General features: G+C 46.2%; 1 protein-coding gene across 1 annotated transcript in view; it reads right to left on the reverse strand.

Annotated features, from left to right (window-relative positions):
• Ephb1 (EPH receptor B1) overlaps nt 1–23,267 on the reverse strand; it is a 439,224-nt gene that overhangs the window by 138,310 nt on the left and 277,647 nt on the right. Inside the window, exon 4 of the mRNA XM_085689627.2 lies at nt 10,693–10,848. Within this exon, the coding sequence (XP_085545753.1) occupies nt 10,693–10,848 (156 nt within the window). The remainder of the gene's footprint in view (nt 1–10,692; nt 10,849–23,267) is intronic.

A 23,267-nucleotide genomic window follows, 5' to 3' on the forward strand; every position in this document is an offset into this window, starting at 1 on the left:
ATCCAAGATTTGCTTCTTGTGCGCTTGGTCTATGCCCAATACTAAAGGCATGTTTTGCATGCATTTTACAGTGGGCACAATTGAAAAAAATGCTCATTATTTTTAGAAAAGGAACAAAAGTATGGAGATGTCAGGTAACGTATCCAAGACCATTCAACAATGGAGGTAGAATCAGGAGACAGCCATGGTCTACATCACTCCAACAGCAGGCCTCTTACCACTAATCTGCAGTGGGCATTTACTGTACCAGATTCAGAGGAGAAGAAAATGAGATCTGTGCATCAAGTATTTCTAGTCCAGTGGAAAAGCAAGAGTGTGTTGTGCAACTGGTACAGAATATTCCATGTGAGAAGCTAAGCATCCTCCTCTCTGAGGATGTAGAGTCTGGCAGAGGACAGATGCAGAGATGTACTCTTGACTGACTGTCCTTTCCTCTGAGGTGAAATGAAGCAGCGATCTGAGAACCTTTGCCTTCAGCTGCCATTACTTCTCAGCAATCATCCCTCATCTATCCCTCCCTCCAAAGACCAGAACCTGACCCTGTGTCATCAGGGCCACTACCCAAGACTGCAGAGGAGTGTTTGTGTCAAGAAAGGGCCCACAAATCATAGGAAGGACTGCCTAAAGGCTGATCTTTAAAACAGGGAAAAGAGGAAATTAAAGAGATAATTTTGCACCTATTTCTTCTTATCTCTGGGACTTCACATGTGAACCAGTGCCTGAGTCTCAAAGAAAGAGTAAGAACAGGCAGAAAAATATGTCAGTTTGTCCAGCACTATTTCTCATTCTAAAAGTAGAGTTACCTATAAAAAAGGGTCATCATGACTACATAGATTTTCACACAGGTGACTAGAAAAGGGACACAAACATGCATGTACTGAATAGGGCACAGTGCTGAGTCCACTGCTTCAGGCCCTGTCTCAAAAGTAAGGTGGAGGGGCTGAGAAGTTAGCCTAGCAGTAAGAGTGCTTGTTAAGTAACCATGACCGCCTAATCTTGAACCACCAGCACCCACATAAAAAAGCCAAGCCTGGCCATGCATGCCTACAAACAAGCATTTAGGAGCCAGGGTAGAGACAGTGGATTCTAATACTTCACTAGCTAGACAGCCCAGCTGAAAAGCTGAGTGCTCCCTGTCTCAAGGCAATAAAGCAGAGAGGGATGGAGGATGACACCCAGTGTTCTCTATGCAGAGACATTCCCACTCACACACTCATGCACACACACAACACACACATACACACACAGGTGGGAAGTGACAGATGCCTGAAGTCGTCCTCTGACCTCCACATAGCATGCAATAGTGAGTGAACCTGTACACACAGACAAAAGCAAGGAAAGAAGTCACGGCTGGAAGAGTGACGGAAAGATAAAACCATTTTCTTTAAACATGGGATCCACTGAACATTGGTCCTCAATGATCAACCAAAGTTCAACATAATGCCAAAGTGTGGGCTGCGGTCCCAATAGAAGGCCTGGAAGGGCTCTCGTTCAACGATGGGTGATGGGGGCTTGAAAGAGAAAAGGGCCATCTAACACCACATCTGAACCACCCATCAGCACAAATATTAAAAAAAAATAAAATAAAAAAAGAGAATGCTTTCTCGGATTGCCAGAGAAAGAAAGCGGGTGCAGGGAAGTTTGGGAGGCAGACCCTCTTGGTGCTGTCCCCCATGTCAACAGTCTGCTGTCCCACGAGCTGTTACCACAGAACACTGAAGCACAGTCACCGAGTGTCCTTGGCTACATTAGCTTCAAAGTTCAAGCTATACAAGGCCTCATAAAGGTTAGACCCACTTGGGTCAAACACCCATGAAAAGAAATTTCAGATTACAGAAGTATGAAAGCACATTCACACAGGCAATGCTGACCCTTCTCAAAACAGGAGTGACAGTTATAAATAGCTTGCAGCTTGCAGCCACGCTCCCTCCACTCTGCATCCACACCGACAAGCCATCTACTTGGCTGGCACAGGGTATGGACGCAGACTGCTGCAGGGTTCAGAAAGCGTCTCGCCCTGATTCTTATTGGCTTATGATTTTTGCATGGAACTTCCTCAAGAAAAAAACAAAAAAGCAGAATATCTCCTACACAAAAACAAAATTGGGTGCTAGAAAGATGGCTCGGGAGGTAAAGAGTTTGTTTTGTAAGCAAAAGAAGCTGAGTTCAATTCCCCAGCAGGCATGTAAAATCAGGCACAGCGGTACACACCTGTACCATCAGCACTGGGAAGTGGGGTCTCGTTAGATCCTTATCCAGGCAGTCTGGTAGAACTGACAAGTTCCAGGTTCTGTGAGAGACAATATCTCAAACACTAAGGTGGAAGATCCAGATGCTGACCTCTAGCCTCCAGTGAGCATGCACACATATGTATACACACCAAAGCACACATACAAAAATGCCAAACTGAAAAATCAAATGATTTTTGAATGTGCAACACAGATGTCAAGTTTCTCTCTTACTATAGAGTGAGGCACACAGAGCATCCATCACTAAAGACCCGTTCAGCAATAATTTTGAGGAAAACAGCTTCCTGAGTATGCTGTCAACCCTAGCTTAACAGACAAATGATTAAGAAAAGACTGAGTTTTGAAAAGTATCTAAAAGCATCTTGAATACACAGCCTCCAAACAAACAGGCATTTTCCAATATAATAACACTGGCTTCCTGCCCTAGGTGAAGAGTCTGATGCCATAGGGACTTTCCTGCTGGATCTGCTCCAAGAGACCCTCCCTATAGGCAACCTCAGCGGGCTGGGGCTGAGGAGTGAGTCCCATCACCCAACCCCTGCGTCTTCCAGAGCTCTCTGCTCTCCTGGCTTTCCAGTCTGTTCTCTGCCCCAGGTCACTCTCAGCCCTGGCTAATATCACACATCATGGGTCTGCACACTGCTCTGACCATCTGAGTAAGAACGGCACAAAAAGCCATGCCAGCACAGGTCTGGTGATTCTGAGGACCAGTGGAACCCTCCTGGGACCACCCCAGCACACAGACCCATTCACACACAGATACTCACACCTACACACAGCACTCACACACTCTCACACCAGTCTACTGCCACACACACTCACACAACTCCACTTTCACATAGCACGTATACACACATTCATACAGGCACACTCACATTGTCCCAGGCACATCACACTCTGACCTAGGCACATGTCCTCACAGCCCCACCCCTCCTGCATGCTCACACAGTCACACTCACACACATCCACATGTACATGCAGCATATACACAGGCAAAGGCACACACTCGCAGACACACACAGGGGTCTTGTGCACACTCACACATTCACATAAGCACTCTCACACAACCAAACTCACATACAGGCAAGTACACACAAGTATATTTCCATGCACATACACATATATATTCACACAGGCACACTCATGCATAAGTACACACAAGCATACTTTCATTCACACTCATCCACAAACACACACACATACACATTTACATACTCACACAGGCACATTCACACTCATCCATAAGCACACACACATATACATTCACATACTCACACAGGCACACACAGGTATAAATGTACACAGGTATACATTCATGCACACTTATACACAGGTGCACACACAATGTATCTCCAAAGAGTCACATAGGCGTGCTCACACAGGTTAAGAATCACTTGCTCACGTACATCCATTACATAATCAGGCATGTTCACGTAAGCACACCGACATGTATATGCTCACACAAATAGATCCACATGTACACACTCACAGGCACATGAAAAGTACACACACAGAAGCATATGTGTACTCATACAGCTGCAGGCAAACACCCAGCCGGCCACACTCAGGCACGCACACACAAAGACTAGCCCCTCAAGAGACAAAACTCAAACTCAAAGAAAAGACAGAGAGGGCTCTCGACCCTTCAGGTGGGAGGACAGGAGCAGACTGTCCATGGGCTTCCCCAGCACTGCCCTCAGAGCCCCCCTCCCCAGCTCTCCTTGAGAGGGTGGCATTGGCTAAGTGAGGCCTGAGTTTTCAGCCTGAGGTGTGAGTTCCATCTTCACTATTTTATCCAGTGAGGAAGCATCATGACCCGAAAGGCTACAGAAACTATCCCCGGTCACAGCTCTAGCGCCAGGCTCAGAGCCGCAATTCCTGTCACTCAGCTTCCCCTCCTCCCTATGGGTCAGAAGGTAGATCGGGGACATCCTCCAGGGAGACTTAAAGGGTTGGCTGCCATTGTACCTTCTTTTCTGAGTCACCTTGGAGCCCCTCATTCATTCTGCTTCTCCATCCGAAGCTGCCCAGGGACACCTCGATGCATTTGAGGAAGGAATAAAGGAAACAGGACAAGCTCCAGCTTGCCTCTGTGATCCATCAAAATTTCTCCCATGTGGGTGACAGAAAAAAAGGGGTTTTGTGGTCAGAAATGTAACAAGGTAATTATTTTCACACCAGTCCTTCTGCATGGTTTTTCACAGACAGCAATTTTATAAGGCATAATTATCTATTTCCGTTTGCTTCATAAATTCCTCCTTTCTATTTCGTCCCCCAGTAAACTAGAAATTATTTAAAATGAAGCCGTGCAGCTCAATGCTTGGTCTCCTTTGGCTGTGCACTTCCTCCTGTCATCTTGCCTGTTCTCTTTGGCTGCCCCTGCCATGGTCCCCTTACCATCTGACCTTCTCCTGTCATTGGGAGGAGACAGGGAGTCCTGCTCCCTCAGAACTGAAGGCTGAGTCATGAGAGGTGGCACACATCTGCAATCTCAGCAATTGGGAGCAGCAGAAGTAGGATCAGGAATTCAAGGTCATCCTTAGCTACATAGGGAGTTTGAGGCCAGCCTAGATAACCCAAGACCCCAACCTTAGAAAGGAACTAAATTCCAGTTTTGTGGGCCATTGCTCCAAGCTTCTGAGCTTTTGGCTACAATTGCCCCAGGAGACAAAGCTGGGCAGGCTCTCCCGTGCTTCACCTATACCGTTTCCTCTCTCCTGCAGCATGCCTAAGCACAGGAGGTCACCTGTTCCCTTGTCTTCACCAGGCATCTTCAGATCATGGGTGACTGTGAAGTTTATGGGCAGCCAAAGGGTTCTGCTCAGGGCTGAAGCAAAACTTGCCACCCCCACTCCAAACACATCACTTGTACTTTCAGATCTCCGACATCCTTTCCTGCTGGAAGCCTCACTATCTTCTACACACTTCACACTTTCCAGGGATATAACCAAAGCAAGTTCTAACATCGATTGATACTTTACTATGAACCAGGCACGGGGCCAAAGATGCTGGAATACGATTGTGCTTAATCCTCGTAACAACTCTGAAAGGCATACAACAGTGTGAGAGTGTAAGAAGGAAAGGGGGATGGAGGAAAGCGAAGAAATGAGGACAAGGTCACAGGGAAGGCAAGAGAGAGAGTAAAAATGTAAAGGAGGTACCAAGCCCATCGTCCAAGCTCAATGTGCAAATGCTGAGTATGTGTGCTTCCTCGGGACCTTCTCAGGATCAGGGCATCTTAGTGACTCCAGGATCCCAGGACTCTGGGGTCTCTAGGCAGTGCACCAGGTGGGCACTAGGAGGAAACTGGGATGCTGTGAAGAGGTATTTAGTCTTTGTTCTCTACCTCTTTCCTACTATACAGCCCTTGAAGGCCTTAGCATCCCCACAGTAATCAGACAGCTAAATGAAAGAAATTTCAGGATGGGGACTGGTCATGAGGCATGATTAGGAGGTTAGGGTTGTCCAAGGCTCCAGCCTTGAGAGAGAGGGGGTGAAGATTAGGTTGATCACCAATGGCCAAGGAAGTAAACAATCAGGGCTATATAACAAAGCTGCATAAAGTCCCAAAACACTGGGTTCAAAGAGCTTCTAGGCTGCTCAGTGTACTCCTGGAGCGTGGCAGCTCCAGGGTGCCCCTGTGCATTCATGTCCCTTCCTCTCTGTGATACTCTTTATGATGAACTGGAAACCCAATGTTTCTCAGAGTCTTGTGAACTACTCAGGTACAATAGTCAAATTTAAGATGGGGTTTATGAACCTCAACTTATAGTTGACTGGTCAGGGGCACAGATTCAATCATTGCTGATTAGTATGCAAAGCTGAGAAACAGCTTTGGGGACCAGTCTCTCAACCTGTAGGATCAGACACTTGCTTTACGTAGATGGGTAGATGGAGTGAGACCCAAGAGAAATCTAAAAAATACGTAGCTGGTGCCCACTGAAGCAGGATTGCTTGCTGGTGGGGAGATATCCCCAGCACAACCTTTAGGGGTTGTGTTGACTGTGTTGTAAAGGCAGAAAAAAAATATAGTTCCAATCTCCTAGATTCAGAATGGGGAAAGGAAGAAACCATATTTACTGAAGCATAGCAAGCTCCAAGCTCAGAAACAGCTCCTCAGCCCAGAACGTTCCTTGACTTCCCTTCTCCTTGCTGTTGGGGCATTATTATCCCTGGCCTCCTCTTTAGTCTCCTGCTTCTGTCTCAGGCCCCTACTATAAGTGACCCTGATGGTGGAGCACCATGTCCAGATCACCAGACTTCCTTTGGGGTTTCACTGGGAGGGAGAAGAAAGAGGTCAGTTGGAGCCCACCTTTAACTGTTCCCCATGTTCCCAGTCATCCTATGCATGGATTAATTTGGGAGGATGAAGTCACCTGGGAGAGTATGGTGAAGTATTAGGTCAGGGCTGAGCAATGAGCCATCAGTCAGGCAATCTAATGCCAGGGATAGAACTGTGTAGCCCTGCGCAGAAGAGGAGGAAGAGGGAGGAGGAAGGAAGAAAGGAAAGAAGGGAGAAAGGAATAGAGAGACAGAAGAAGGGAGGAAGGGAAGGAAGGAGGGAGGGAGGGAGGGAGGGAGGGAGGGAGGGAGGGAGGGAGGGAGGGAGGGAGGGAGGGAGGAAGGGAGGGAAAGAGGGAGGAATTTGGAGTCTGCAGACCAGCAACAATCATGAATTCAGACTCTGTGGGAATGAACAGCTCAGTCTGCCTGTGTCCCTGAGGTCACTAAAGTGCACACTGCCCCTTTAATGCTACCTTGGAATTCACGTGCCCCTCCCCACCCCCCAGACTTCACTGATGAGGCTCAAAGACAGGCTAGACAGGCAAGGCCAGGGCCTCTCAGACATCAAGAGAATTTCGAATCTCTCCTAGTAGATTAAAAAGAAAACACAGAAATACCCAGACAAGGCTACAGAATTTTCCACTGTCAATTTTTAGAGTAGATAAATGAAAATTTTATGTGCATATGTTCGTGTGTGTGTGTGTGTGTGTGTGTGTAGGCCAAAAACTCACCAAGCAGGCTAGGCTGGCTGACCATTGAGCCCTGGCTGTTTTTTCCTCTCCTCCCAGCACTGGGATTATGAGCACGCAGAACAACATCCAGTTTTATTTTGGAAATTCTAGGGTTACACTCAGGCCATCAGTGTTTTAACAACTGAGCTCTCGCTTCAGCCCTACAGAAACATTTGAATATCACAAAAGCATAGTATCTATGTGATACCCCAAATGATTAACAGGCTTCGCTATGTATGTTTGTATGTATGTATGCGTGTGTATGTATGTATATATCCTGTATATCATTCATATGTGTGTGTGTGTGTGTACATATATGATGTGTGTGTATATATTGCCAAGCCCAATGGTGCCGGCCACAAAGGAGGCTGAGGCAGGAAGCATTATCACAGGCTTGCTTTGGCAGCTTAATGAGACCCAAGTCCTAAAAAAAAATTTTTTTAAAGGTAGTTCAGGGAGCAGGGTAAAAACATTACTCAGAGGTAGTGTGTTTGTCTAACAAGAAGGAGGCCATGGGTTCAGTCCTCAGTATTGAAAATATAGTAATAATCCTTAGTGCAGCATAGGTGTTATAACCTTGCAAGGTGTATATATTTATACATTTCCATAAACATATTCATAAAATGTTTGACAGGAAGGAGTGGACTGCTGATGTAATCTCACTTGAAGACAATGGCTGCAAGCTAGACCTGAGGTCTTTCAACACTGGAGGTTTGTCCAGCTCTTGGACTATGTCTGTCTGCTCTCTGCTCTGGCTCATGGTACCAAGGCCCAGCAGGTGCTCACCATCCCCATACATTTATAAAGACAAATCTTCTTTATCTTTAGTGCCTGGGCAGTCTTTGGTTGCTTCCTGCTAGGACAGATGAAGCCTCCGTTTTACAAAGTGAGCCAGCCCCTCGCAGCCCAAAGCCTCCACCAGGCTCTCTGGCTGGGCTCAGGCTCCTGCGCACTTGTCTCACTAGATCTGCTGGACTAGCTACGAGCCTAAGGCCACAGTATAGGGCTGTGCCTTTCTTCAACAACTCTATAGATTCTCCTTGTATCTGAAAAATTATTTACTGTGGTGATGTGCTGTGCCTTTTTAAGAGAACAGATGGCACCTCCAATTAGAATGCTTTTAAAGGAAACCCTAATGAGAATATAAAAGCCAACAAATTGACTTTTTCATACAGTACTTCCCTGGCACACAATAAATCAAATATATAATGAGGCTCAGGGAAATTGTAGCTTTATTTATACATGTTTTGCCTAGCAGTGTATTGCACCCATGCCCTGTCCCCTGAGTTTCCTCACCAAGTGCTTGCCCCTCCAGGATGAGGGACAATATGTCCAGGAGCTGTTCTTGGTCCTACCTGCCATAGACGTGTGTGCTTTGATTTAACAGTTTCTAGTCTGAGTCTTCCCTCTATGTCTGGAGGCACAATAAAAGGGGGTAAGTAAAGGCACAATTTCCAGGGTGGCATGTTCTCTCCCTATCTAAAAATGGAGGGGAGAGCATAGTGGAACCCCACTGATGGATATTCCAGAGCTGGCAGGAAGGAAAAGCCTGCGTGTCTAACTTAAAGGTGGTCTTGGGATATGGGTAGTATGGAATGAGGAACTTCCAAGGTCAAACTAGATGCATTGAAATGTTCATATTTTTCTCAAAACTGATTCAATAGACTCACACCCATCAGGAAGGGGGATTGGAAATAAGGCTTGGTAAAGAAGTGGGAGAAGACAGAAGCATGTTGACATTCTGAGTCCCTGGCCATTGACCTGACTTCTTCCAGATGAGCTTATTGTGGGTTGGGGGAGTTGATAGTTTGTCTCCTAAAGTGGGAAACTAGAGGCCTATAAGGATGAGCTGCCTTGCAGAGGAAGCCTGGCCAAAGAGAAGTTCTGTGAGCAGAAGCACAGCGCAGTGTTTCCCGTAGAGAAACTGCCAGAGGCTGGGTGGATGCTCTGGCTGTTGTATAGACTGGTGTTTTGGTCTGGCTACCTGAGCAGTGGCATGATCTAGCATCCTTAATGAAATTTAAAGAAGTATATTAAATATTGTTTTTTAGACCCATGGAAGACTGCCATCCAGGGTAGGGATGCTTAGAAATCAGAGGAGGAGATCCCACCACAGAAAGATGGGGACCTTGGGTAGCAGGAGAGGAATCACTTCTGTTCATCTCCCCCACCTGAGAAGAAAGGCAGGGAGAAATCAGTTCACAGGATGATGAGCTTTTCCTCAGCTCAAATCTATAAGCATCGATTGAGCTCGGGACCTTGATCTAGAAGCCGCTTTCATTTCTCCTCTGCACCCAGAAAAGGTTACATATGCTACAAGGCCAGGACTGAGAAATTCTTCTACCCCGTCCAGTTAATTTTTTTTTTCTGTCCATCGAACTATAAATGTGTATGAAATATACCAATGTGGACCTCTTCACTGGGCGGAGAGGGAAGCAGTCTAAGGGGTGTGAGGGGAGGTGCCTGCTCACAGTGAGTCACACCAAAGCATCTACTGCCAAAGAAAATTCTAGTCTGATTACAGGCTAACCTGCAATATTGATCCCAGAATGCAATGGGAATACTGCGAAGTGAGATCATCCCGGCTTCGGGGCTTTAACACTTAGAGAAGGAAACGTTGTGTAAAGTGCTGCTCAGGGAGGACCGTGCTCCCTGCCTCTCCCTGCTTAAGGGAGAGGAGACCAGGGGGAAATTATCCTCTCCCTGCCAGAGAGTACAGCCGCTCCTCTGCTTTTAGAAGAAGGGCTGCTTTTTCTTTCCACAGCAGATAATGGGAGAGCGGACAGAGCTGATGCATTAACTCCCAGTTTCTAGAATTTACTGTGCTGAGAGGGACACTGTAGTTAGGTTTCTGGCCTTGTCATCTGGCCGGAGCTCAGATGTGGGACACTACAAGGGACAAAGGGGATGAACATTTAGACCTGATACGCAAGGACTTTCCAGTGGTATCTAAGGCAATTACTAAGAAAATGGACAATTAGAAAAACTTTGAGAACTACCAGGGAATCAGACACTGAGAAGACGCACTGAAGAGTGCAGTTTTCAACTGCAGGACCGAGAGGGAGGGGCTTCTGGGAGGAGGCAACTGCAAACAAATTATTGCAATATACGAGTAGATTTTGATTTTGCACACAAAGAACTCTAAATAGGCCATTTTTAGATTTTTGTGGGAAGAAGCTGTCCTTGGGACTTGTGAGAAGAAAGCCCTCACATCTGGAAAGAGAATCAGGGAAGAATGCAATCTTAACCTGCTGAGATGAAAGAAGAGCCCTCTGCTTCAGCACCACGGCCAGCACCCTACTTCTCATTTCCTTGGAAGGACGCTGGCTCTCTCCTCTGCTCAAGGTCCACCTTTTTACAGTCAAGGAGTCGGATGTCCCAGCCCACAGCCCTTAATGACATATTTACTAGTGCACACAGACACTTACTAGTGCACGCCACTTCTGGGGGATCAAAGTCTGCTCGGTAATAGCCAGTCCGGCACGTGCAGATGGGAGACGCCTCTGAAGGGGAGCGGCTGTTGGAGGGGCAGTGGGAGCAGCCTTCAGCTTCCTGGCTGGCCTTGAAGGTCCCGGCAGGGCAGGCTAAAACACAAAGATTATATAAGAGTTAATGGAGGAATGGCATCCAGATACCCTTTCCTGAAAATAAAAATGAAGGTTTTGTCATCCTGAAACAAAATAATGCTGAATTACCTCCTCACACCAAGATGTACCAAGTGAACACCTCAGATGGAGAAAACCCTGCTTAATATTTCAGTTCTCCAAACACCTTGACAATGGCCCTTCTCAGTGATTTTCCTCTCTCAGGTATGTCAACAGATTTTATTAGTAAGATGAATCTAATATCCGGTACACAAATGTCTAGTCCTTCCTCCTGCCTTAAAAGTCAGGGCCTCTCCCAAGCACTTGAAATGTAACCTCACAGTCACAGATAAAAAGAGGTATTTGTTGGCAATGACCAGACTTCTGACTCTTAAATGTCATATTGCAACAAACACGAGGGCCACTGGGATGTATCCATTATCATTTGCTATGAATGATGGTTAAAGGACTAGAATTCACAAGCAATTTTTTAAAGAAAAATTAAGGTGATTTCAAGGTCACTACCTTAACAGCATCATTCTACCATAATTGCTTCTTTATATGCTTCTAGGAGAGGGAGAGTAAAAGAGGGGGTCTCGAAGGCAGCGTGTGCCATGTGCTTGGAGTCACCTTTCATACATGCAGCAATAGGAAAGGTTAGGGGCAAAGGACAAAGCTAAGTGCTTACTCAGGGTGTCCTCATTGATGGGTATCTCTCTGAGTTTCTTGGAGAGTTGGGCTGTTAAGAGTCATGCCATGCAATGCTTGTCCCCGCACTGCCCCACAAACTGTGGCCACAGCTCATCTACTGAGACCTGGAGCATGTGGTCTCATGCTTGCTGATCCCTCCAAATTATAATCCCATTGTCCCTATTTCCCCAAGGACTGTCTTTACCACTTCATTCCCCACTTCTCCCTGTATCCCTAAAGCCAGCTGTGATTAACCCTTTCTTGAGATTGGGTAAAACTGACTGCCCAAGTCAACTTGTTTGGATTCCCTACAAATCTCCGCAGTCCCTCCAACAAGTATTGACTGTACACCATCTGAGACCCTGCTGCAGGGCCCACAAGTTGCCTTCTAGGAGTTCTGGATCCACTGTGGCCATACTATTTGTTCTAGTTAGGACTATTATTGCTGTGATGAAACACCATGACCCAAATCAACTTGAGGAGGAAAGGGTTCATTTCACTCACAGGTCTATGTAACAGTTCACGATCAAAAGCAGTGAGAGCAGAAACACACACAAGGCAGGAACCTGGAGGGGGAGCTGATGCAGAGACCACAGAGGAGTGCTGCTTATTGGCTTGTTCTCCATACCTTGCTCAGTCTGTTTCCTTATGGAACCCAGGACCACCAGTCCAGGGATAGCATCACACACAACCCATCACCCTCCCCTATCAATCACTAACTAAGAAAATGCCCCAGGGGCTTGTCTATGGTCCCATCTGAAGGAGACATTTTCTCAACTGAGACTCCCTCCTCTCTGATGACTCTAGCTTGTGTCAAATTGACATAAAACTAGCCAGGATACTAGTATAGTATGATGTGATTGTCGCCTGAACAGGGCTGTTGCAAAGGTTCCACTTATATGAAGCTCATCTTCTCAAATATATTGTTCCCTCCTGAAAAGTGAGGAGGATTCTTTAATAATAGCCATAGCCACCATCTGCTAGCTCGCCTTGTTAAGTGTTTTACATACATTACTCTATGGGGTGGCTATTATTACCTCCATTTTGCTAATGAGAAAATTGGGACATGCAGAGGTTAAAAACATACACAGGATCACTCAGCGGGAGAAATGCTGGTGATGGTTCACATGTAAGCTAGTTCCAAAACATCCACCACTTTCCTGCCAAGACCAGAAGGAAGAATAGTCTCCAATGTGGGGATTCCTCCATCAGCTGCTCACTTGAAGTGAGGAAACAGTTTCAAGTTACACTAGATGTGCCCTGGAAGGGAGACCATTGCAGAACGGAGGAAGCCTCTGTGAAATGGAACATTATTGAACGGTGTAAGGCAATTGCATTCCGTGGAATACAAGTTCCTTGAGTTTTCAATGCCTATTACGTACAGAAAATATGAACCTAAGAATAAAGAATAAAGTTAATCAGTTACGACAGAATGCCTCAGAACTTCAGAAAGTGAGGTCTCCAATGCTAGGCTTCTTTGTGTCTTTACCGAGAGGGTCTCCTCTGCAGTGCGTCCCCTAGGACTCACATTCCCTGGGACACACTGGATACACTGGTGGTTCACAAATGACACAATTTGTAACCCACATCAGAGATAGACCATTCACAGACCCATGTTAGCACATTCAAAAGAAAACTGCTGTAGCAATAAAAAGAGTATATTTGAATTTTCAAACAAAAGAATAAAATAAAACCCCAAGCCAAAAGCATCAGCTACCTTACTTGGGGCAGCCTAAAACTCTGCCTTACTAGTCACATTTCTGAGCCTACTCACTGGGCTCTCTCCCCCCTCTGCCTTGCTCTTCTCTCTCTCTCTCTCTCTCTCTCTCTCTCTCTCTCTCTCTCTCTCTCTCTCTCTCTCTCCATCTTTCTCCTCTCCCGAATAAGTGTGCGTCCCTTTGCACTGAGTCTCTAGTGTTCCTGCCCGGCTGGGTTCTCAGCTGCTTCCATGTGGCAGGACGCCTTCCTGGAAAGGGGAGGGGAGCTGGTGACTACTCATGCATTCGTATTCAGTCTCTGCCACACTGTAATTTTCCTAATGTACTGGTCCAAGAAGAACAAAGTGTTTTCACTTTCTTCTCAGCACTTAAAAGCCACCTTGCTTTACATTTAATAAGTTAACAGCATAAACAGTCATCCTGATATCCACAAGTGGAAGGGGGATTTGAAAATGCCTTTCTCTGAAATTTCTGACGAAGGAATGGGAGTCCTCTGTTCTGGGGGACTGGGTCTCTGAATTCAAAGGATGCCCCAAGGAGAGGAACTAGCGGGGAGAGGGAACTAGTTATTTTACTGTTTACTGTGTGATCTCTCTCTCTCTCTCTCTCTCTCTCTCTCTCTCTCTCTCTCTCTCTTTCGGTATGTATGCAGTTGTGCAAGTGCAGTATTTGTACATTAATGTGTACACATGTACCTGTGGAGATAAGGGGTCAGAATTAGGTGTATTCCTCAATCATTGTCCACCTTATTTTTGACACAGGGTCTCTTGCTGAATGTAGAGCTCACCAATTCTGCTAAGCTAATCAGCCTGTGCATTCCAGGAATTCTCCTGCCTCTACCCCTGTGCCCCCATCACTGAGGCTACAGACATGTGCCACTGTACCTGTTTTTATTATGCATGTTCCAGGGATGTGAACTCAGGTCCTTGTGCTTACACAGCCAGCACTTTTCCTACTAAGATATCTCCCCAGAACCTCACGAACTGGACCACGGAGAGAGGTCCAGAAACAGTTGGAGGACAGAGGGCTTAGAAAGGTCTGACTCTACAGTCCCCAAGGAACTGAGAACTGGGCCATGGCTGCAGCATCTTAGCTCTGTCATCTAGATGTGCTGATTTTACCATGGTGAATGCCTGTGAGTGGCAGCAGCCCTCAGAGCCTCGATTTGACCATCTATAGAAGGGATCTATTTGTTCTGCTCACAACACACAGGTCAGCAAAACTGAACAAATGCAAATACGTGACACGGCTGGCACTCCCATGGCCCCCACCAGGATAGCTCCCCTCAGCCCAGTTCACACAAACCCTTTAGAAAGACGTTTCCTTTGAAAGAACTTTACAAGTCAAAGTCAGAATAGTCATGTGGAGCCCCGATGAAGGCACTAAAGCCTTAGAAACAAATGGAAAAACTGTGTTCCCACCTAGACTGTTTCTGTCTGAGTGATTAGTGAATTATTATATTTATAAGATATATGTTATCTACAATTTCAAAATGTTCTCATTTCATGTGTTTAGCAGTTTAATGAAATCTGTGAACAGGCAGCCTCTAACTTGTAAGGATAGTCTTTCTAAATCTATGTACTTAACTTTGGGATTGTAATATGTAATCCTGCTGGCACAATATTTTCTCATATAGTTTATGCTTTAAATAACAGTTAAAGTGTCAGGCTAGTCCACAAAACCTTTTAAGCTCATCTTGTATCAGATGCCACTAATCAGAAAGAGATGTTGACACCACTGTGTTTTACTAAGAAAAATAAGTAAGAAGAGCAGGCTTCTCTTGAGAAAAGGCAGCTTTAATTGGAAGTGATAAGTGGAGTATTTGAGTCAGTTCTGGCAAAGACTATGCAGACATATATACCAAAGAAATGAACGTGAAGGTCCTGCCAGTCCGAGCAAGCGTGACTCAGTGGGCACATGCTCACTGTGCAAATGTTAGGACCTGAGTTTGGATCCCAGACCACAATCCCAGTGCTCCTATAGTGGGATGAGAGGATGAGAGAATTCCCAGGATCTCATAGGCCAGCTAGCTTGCCACACACATAGGAAAAATAGTAAGAAACTCTGCCTCAGACAAAGCAGAAGCTGAGGACTAGAACTCCATGCTACCTTCCTAACCTCTGACTTCCTCTCGGGCACCATAGCATGTATGTGCCCACCACATGAACATGTGTGTGTGTGCACCCATGTGTGGATCCATGCGCGCTTGCACGTGTGCATGCATGCGAGTGTGCTCACGCATACACACACACAGACACACACACACACACACACACACATATGAAAAGGAAGAAAGGGAATGAAAAAGAGATGATTGATTTATAAAAAATAATAACAGTGAAATATTCTTAGTCATGTGTGAACACTTTTGAGGTAGATAACAGCTCTTTGACTTGATATTGCAAAATCTAGTTTTCTTCCTCCATAGAGAACCATGATCCAATCATCACTATGATGATGAGAGCCGCCATTCAGCCACTGTTTGCTGAGGACCTGTTGGAAGCCAGGATACGTTGGAGGAATAGAGCTGTGCATACAAATGGAGTATTGGACTTTAGGGGCTCCCTTTCTGATGGACTGAAGCAGACAACAGAACACTGCTTCTAAAGCAGAACTACACTTGTATATACATTAGAGATCAGTCATGCAGAACACACACACTTTGGGAATCCAGCCTTATATAATGAGGAGCGCATGAAACAGCTTCCTAGGAGGCAAGATTCAGGAAGGGAGGACTAGTGATGAGACTCAGTTGCTAAGGTACTTGCCTGGTATCCATAAAGCTGTTGACTTGATCCCCAGCCCTTCGTAAGCCAGAAAGGGTGGTACATGCCTGCAGTATCAACACTTGGGAAGTGAAGGCTGGAGGATCAGAAGTCCAAAATCATCCTCAGCTGTATAGCTAGTTCAGGGAAAGTTCAACAATAAAAGATTCAGAAGTGGGGATAATGACAAAGCAAGAAAGAAAGAGGTCGAATCATTGGGGCGGTCAAAGAGGACCTGGGCAAGGAGCATTTGGTCATGATTATAAGGGTGTGTGGGCAGTCAAGAGTCATTTGCACTTCCCTGTGTAATCCTGAAAGATAGCAAGACACCATCACACAGGGCTATATTTCTGACACAGAGGGAGAGGGACCACAATTGTCTTATTTCTTTAAAAAGGAGGAGGATACTTCCCTTCATTGTAAGTGACCAGGTTCAGACAGAGGCTAACCTGGAAGAGCAGAGGTGGGGGCAGGCATACACTTTCCAGCCTCTCTCCCTATTCCTGGCTTCAGCAGAGAGAGAGGATGAGACTGAGTGCTCTATCCTGAAGCACGTACATCCTCCCATCATCCAAGCAAAACACACATTTCCCTCTCCCTTTGAGCAACACGAGGAGGTTGGCACGTGTCAGCTCTATCCGAAGGTCACCTTGGAATGCCACCCCCCACAACTTCTCAGTGCCTCAAAGCTGTAACAAATTGCCTGCTGCTTACAATGCTCTTGAGAACGCCCCTCTCCTCCCGTCCCTGCACGAAGCCTTCCAGTGACACGGAATCCATCACCTACAGTACTATTACTTTATAAAGAAACAGATTAAGTGTCTCATAAACAGTGCAGTGATTGAGATAATGGAAAGCGCCTCCCGTCCCCGTCTGCAGCATCAGGTTATGAAGCTTCTCCAAGCAGCCAGGAAGAGGAAATTAATAGAAGCAAGAGGGAATAACCACTTTTATGCAATTTCCTCAGGAGATAGTGGACCATCTAATCTTTATTGGAGCCCTTTAACCTGTCACTCAGCACTCACCAGAGCCTCTTTAGCTCTCGCAATTTTTCCTGATATCTAAGGAAGATAAGACGGAAACCTCAAAATATTATTTGATAATTTTTCAGAGGTGGAGGGTGCCCCCTGCCTCCCTCGCCTCCCTTCTCAGTGAAGGACTCAGAAAACATTTTTATGCAGCAGAAATGGAGGAGAGCTTAACTATTCTTGGTGCATAGTCCAGGAGGTCAGCGCTGCTCCGCAGGAAGAGGCTCTCTCTTTGCATTTTAAATGTGGGTTTTCTCTCTGCCACTGCCTTCTGTCCTTGCACTCTCTTTTTAATAATCTGATTACTTCTCTTGATCTAATTTTTTTCCCCAAATGAGTTTGCAAAGGTTCATGCCCATGAATATTCATCCCCTGCTTAAGATCCGGGGCCTCTTTCTCTAGGCAGGTGTAACTGAACAGCTGGTTCAGGGAGGTCTGCCCGCCTCATGGGCTGACAGTGAAGGGGCTGAGCACATTCATGATTGGGAAGAGAGAGGTTCACAGAGCACAGCCCCAACCCCCCCCCATTACCTCCATGGGTTGCTCCCACTCTGCAGATGTGGCTCTTTGCAGTTGCTCAGAACTACAAGTTCCTTGTGGTAGTGAGGGACCATGAGCAGGGTTCTGCATGCCTCCGTCCTTAGTTCCTGGGGCTAGAGTTCTTGAGGGGTCTTACCCCATGAGTACTGATTCTAACCATCCACCCACCCACCACCTACTCACCCATTCATCTACTCCACTCACTCACACATACATCAGTCCTTCTACCCATCTATCCACCCATCCACTTCCCTACCCATCAACCAGTGAGTCTACCTACCCATCCACTCTTCCATCCATCTACCCATCCATATCCAGCCATCCATCTCCTCACCTACCCATCCATCCTCCATTTATCTATCCATCCATCCATCCATCCATCCACCTATCCACCCACCAATTCATCCACCACCCGCCATTCACTCACCCAATCATTCACCAACCTATATACCCAAACAACCACTCATCTACCCATTCTCCCATCCATCCATCTAAGCATCCATCCATGCATCCACCCACCCATCCATCCACTGCAGTAGTCTGAATGTTTTCTGAAGTCTGACTCTAGGTATTTTCATGTTTGTGTTTTCCTCTCTCCTGTGCACAGCACAAGCCTTCCATGTGTTATGGCTGGTTAAAATGGATGTGCACTGAAAGTCTACTGGATTAATGCCCCAAAGATCAAAGTAGTGACAAAACACCCTGTATTAGAGGGTAGGAAGTGAGGGCAGGCCTATACAGTGAGCATTCTTGCAGATTTTTTGGAGAGTTGTTTGATGAAGATCTCAAAATGCTCAAAGCCCTTATTCAAAGGTTAAGATTTCCAAAGAAAAAGCAGGAAAATGTGGAGAAAGATTTGCTCATGGACATTTGTCCCAGTGTCATTTCTAAGGCAGAAGAAAGGAATGGGGATAGGGAGGAAAATATGGAAAGAGAGAAGGCATGGAGGGAGGAAAGGAGGAGGAACTTAAAAGTCTAGTAAGAGAATACTGACTAAGTAAATATGGAACATTCATATAGTGGAATATAATATAATCATTAACATTGTATCTTAGAAAATTAATTTAGAAACGAATTCTGAAACTATATAAAGACTATGAGTCTCATTAAATATATTATTCATATCATATTAACTAAAATGGAAAGTAGGAGTCTGAATTGTTAATAATTATTATTTTGGATACTTATCAGCATTTTGTGATATACACACACAGTTTGGTAATCAAAGAACATATATTCACTACATTTTAAATGTTTTTGCAGCAGATACTGATGTTTGGATGCAGGCTCTGATCCCGAGGAGAGTTGGGTAAGGCAGGATGAAGTGGACTGTGAACTTGGATAAAAGGAGAGCCAGGTAAGGCAGGATAAGGTGGACTGTAAGCCGGGAAAAGTTCTACAGCAGAGGTAGCGGTGCTTTACTTTCTTGAGAGGAAGTGGGAAGCAAATGGGGTAGAGGAGGTTGCCTCTACCCTGCACAGGCCTTCAGCAGAGGGGTTAAAGTAGATGCAGAGATGAAAGAGTAGAGCAGAGGAGAAAGCGTGCACCAGGATTCACAAAGAGGACCCCACTTGCCTGGGAAAGCTTGGAACAGCTACAGAAGTGGCCAGGAGCACGGAATAGCGATGGGGGCTGTGGAGGAAACGGGCCAAGGGGCATTCCATTCTACATCACCCAGGGCATGCGAAGCCAAACAGGTCTTCCGGTCTTTCCTCCCTGGGCCCAGTGCCAGCTGTAATGGACTGTGCAGTTGGGACACTTAGTTGTGTCATACGCTCATGTCACTCATGATGACACTCGCTGAAATTGATGCGTTCTGCAGACATCTTGACACAGACTGTAAGTCACAGTGCCATTAAGCTACTAACACAGCAGCAGTGGTAGCAAGTCAGGAACTCATTAGCATGGACGATGCTGAAGAGGTGAGTTTGATAGGGGGTGGGGGTGGAAAGCTTTGCCTCAATACAATGGAGAAACCACAAGACAGGGCCTAAAGTTCTAACAGAAGAATAAGGTCCTGAGGTGAAAAGACCTCAGCAGGTAGCCAGGCATATTAAACTTTCTTGGAATCTAGTACAAGGTTGACCTGAAACCCTGGGCCACGGTCAAAGGGGTGTTTTCTAGTGGTCTATACTAATGCAGCAGATTGCATGCTTGTGTTCCTTAAAATCAACTGGCATTTAGAGCTGGAGTCTTTGGGGGGTGATTAGATCCTGGGGTGGTGGGGGAAGAGCCTCTTAGTGCTCTTACACGAAGAGGGGGAAGACATCCCGTTTTCTCTCTGACCTCAGCACCATCTGCAAAGCAGGAAGCAAGCCCTACTAGTTGATGCACACAGGCAACTCGATCTTGGACTGCCTAGCTTCCAGAACAGTGAGAAGTAGATGGCTGTTGCTCAAACAGCTCACTGTGTCCAATGTGCAGCAGAGCTGCCCAAGATGAGACTCACCAGCACCTGAGATGGCAGGCGCAAAGGACCTTGGGCTCTGATCCAGACTAGCTATTTCAGGGGTTTGTGCCAAGTCCTACAGCCCATGCTGAAGTAGTGTGTGGGTCTGAAAAGTGGATCTAAGAGGCTGCTGGTTGCTGGAGTGTGACTGTAAGCAAACCACCTCAAACCACCAAACTCTGGAACATTTATCTGCAATGAAGGACACAGACTCATCCCCTCTCAGGTTAGTGTAGAGATTTGTGCAATGTTTTAAAAATCCCTAAACATAGGGTTGCCCTACTCTCTGCAAGAAGCCGGTACTAAGGCTTTCACTGATTGGTTATTTGAGACACTTATTGACTGCTTGTCATAAACTTGGAAATGGACAGGGAGACATTAGCGCATGAGACTGGAGCTGTTTCTCTGGGCCACTAATAATCTATGGAATGTTACTAGTAATAGACTCCTTGGGATTTTGACAGGGACAGAGGTCAAGGGAGGAAAGGACCCAGAACAGAAAAGTTAGGGCGGGACTCACTTGGAGACCAGGACTCAACTGGATCCTCTTGGGTATGACTGTGTCTTCACCCCACCCCTACTGAGCAGACAGAACTAGAAGGAGGAGCCTTCAGACTCATGCATCCTCAGAGTGGTAGGGAGACCTTCAGGACTCTAGGATGTCACAGGGAAAAGAACTCTCTGTCCTTGTCCATGCAGCATTTGCACCCAGCAGACCATCCCAACAGTCTCTCAAGGGACAGACTGACTTTATCCCAGCATAGCCCAGGAGGGGTGGGGCTGGAGGGAGATGAGGGAGCAAATACAGTAGGGAAAGGAGAGGACAAGGAAATGGGAGGGCTGAGCTGGGAAGGGCTGAACACTCTGAACGAGAGGATCTGAGACCTTTCTCAGGCTAGCCAGTGAGTGGGGTTTCACTGAAATTATTCATTGCCCCAGTCTGCCTCTGCTTGGAAGGGGAAGGTAGAAGATGTGGCAGGGATTACTGGAGGACAGCTGGCAGGCCCTTCATGTGCATCCCAATTGGTTCATGTGGAGACATCCTGGGATCTACACACAGGACATAGGTACCCATGCATGGGGCAGGAGATAATAACAGTCAACACAGGAGTGGCTACCAGGCAACACTGGGCAGACACTGAGCCTGGTCCTGCATCCTCCTTGGTCCTCATAATCTTAAAGATGTTGGCAGGAGGTGAAAAAAGACAGAGTAGGGTCCTGGCAAGGCCTCAGCCAGGCTAATGAGTCGGGTGGCCTGCTCACTCCCAGGGCCTTGAAGGGCTCATCAGTGTAGGAAGATGGGATCCAGAGAGGCAAATAGTCTAAAAAGTGTTTATGATGCTCTTTCTACAGAATTCGTCCTACAGAAATAACCACATGTGATTCAGAACAGAACTATGGGGTTTTCATGACAGCTTATAACACGGAAAAGGGACAGCCTAAAAACCATTAATGGGAACACCATATACAATTTAACTTACTTTCTATTAGGAGGATTAGTGACCTGTACAAATATTATTTATTAGTGACTGAATAAAAAAACCACATATAATAGGAACAGCCAATATCCTCCAGTACCTGTAATAATGATTTTATACATTTTAAGTATACAGTAATGAGATGGGGGTAAGTTTCCCATATTTTCTGATTTATATTTTCCCATTTTATGCAGTAAACTTAAATTGCTTTTTTATATAGACAAATATTTTCTTCAAATAGAAGAATGTCATAGAGTCACTCTGGTCATGGGCAGTGTGGGAAGAACAAGGCAGATTTGGAAGTGAACCACACACGTGGCCAAGCCCGTCCCTGTCAGGTTTCTGACCTCTAACTGCCAGGTTTTACCCACAGAATACTCTAACTGTCCTAATTGCTGGACTCTGCCTCCACCCTACAGAATAAAAAACCCAATCTCTGAACATGAAACCCCACCAATCTCCACCCTAAAAAGTTCCATCCCCTTCCCAAGAAGCTCTATATAAGCCCTGTGTCCTGTTCAGTTTGCTGCTGTTTCTCAGTGGGGCAGAGGCAGCCACCCTCCTGTCTGTTTTTTTTCTCCTAATAAATCTCTTGTGTGAAGTTTGTTGTGCAGTATGACTGTGGTATTTCTTGGCTCCTGGCTACCAGGATACCTTTCTATCTGAGCCATAAAGCTTACAGGGTATGAAGTGAGAAGCAAGTCATGAGGGGTAAGTGGGGTATGAGGGGGGATGGGGTTGAGGGGGAGTGGGGTTTGAGTGGCCTAAAGGTTGGCACTGAACACCTTCACTTAACTTAGTTCTCCCATGTACCCCTGCATCTCCATGTCTTCAACTCTACCTCTTTAGCTACTGTCAGTGTCCCCAAGTCACTGACATTTATTTGGTGCATATCTGAGGTCTTTTCCTGTCTTCCATCACTTTCACACTGGCTAAGAAGTTGCTGCACACAGCAAACCTGGTGTGTGAGATGCCCGGTGGAGATTCAGTCAGAAGTTTAACTCTCAAGCATGGGCTCCAGGGCAGGATCAAGGCCTCTTTGACAACTGTAGAGATGGCTCCGTAGGTAAGAAGTATTTACCATGAAAGCAAGAGGGCCAGTGGTCAGGACCCTAGAACCCACGACAATAAGGACATGGCAGTGTGTGACAAGCAACAGACTTTGCTGTTAAGATGAGGTGGAAGGTGAGGGCCCACCTTGGCATGTGTGTACGTGCAGACATAAGAGAATAGACACACACACACACACACACACACACACACACACACACGGTGGTGAGTCCTTGAGAAGGTGAAGCTGCAGCCAGGCACAAAATGAAGGGGATAAAGAGGATGATCCAGGCTGGGGCATGGAGGAACTGATGCTCTACGGATAAATGCCTCTCTCAAGTAGGTAGCATTCTCTTCCTGCTTCCCTTTCAGCTACCTAGTATCCAATACAGAGACGGATGGGGACCAGATCAGTTCAGGTACCCTAATGAGCCCCAGGTTGTCTGTCCGCACAGGGACCCCCAGAGAGTCATCCTAGGCTCCCATTGTATCAGTAAGTGCAGGGGAATTCCTGGCCATCCCCTCCTCAGTCCTGTGTACCCCCAGCCCCTCCCCAGCAGAGCCCAGCTGTCAATGTTCTAAAAATGCCATCAGTCTGGTGGCTGTGTGCCCGCCGTGGACAAGCAGGACATATGCTGGCCATCAGGCAGCTTCCTATGTTTTCAAACTGCCGTGTTTACCCTCAGAGAAAAGCCTTGTTT

The sequence above is a fragment of the Myodes glareolus genome, chromosome 4 (genome assembly GCF_982192425.1).
Source record: "Myodes glareolus chromosome 4, mMyoGla1.1, whole genome shotgun sequence".
NCBI lineage: Eukaryota > Metazoa > Chordata > Mammalia > Rodentia > Cricetidae > Myodes > Myodes glareolus.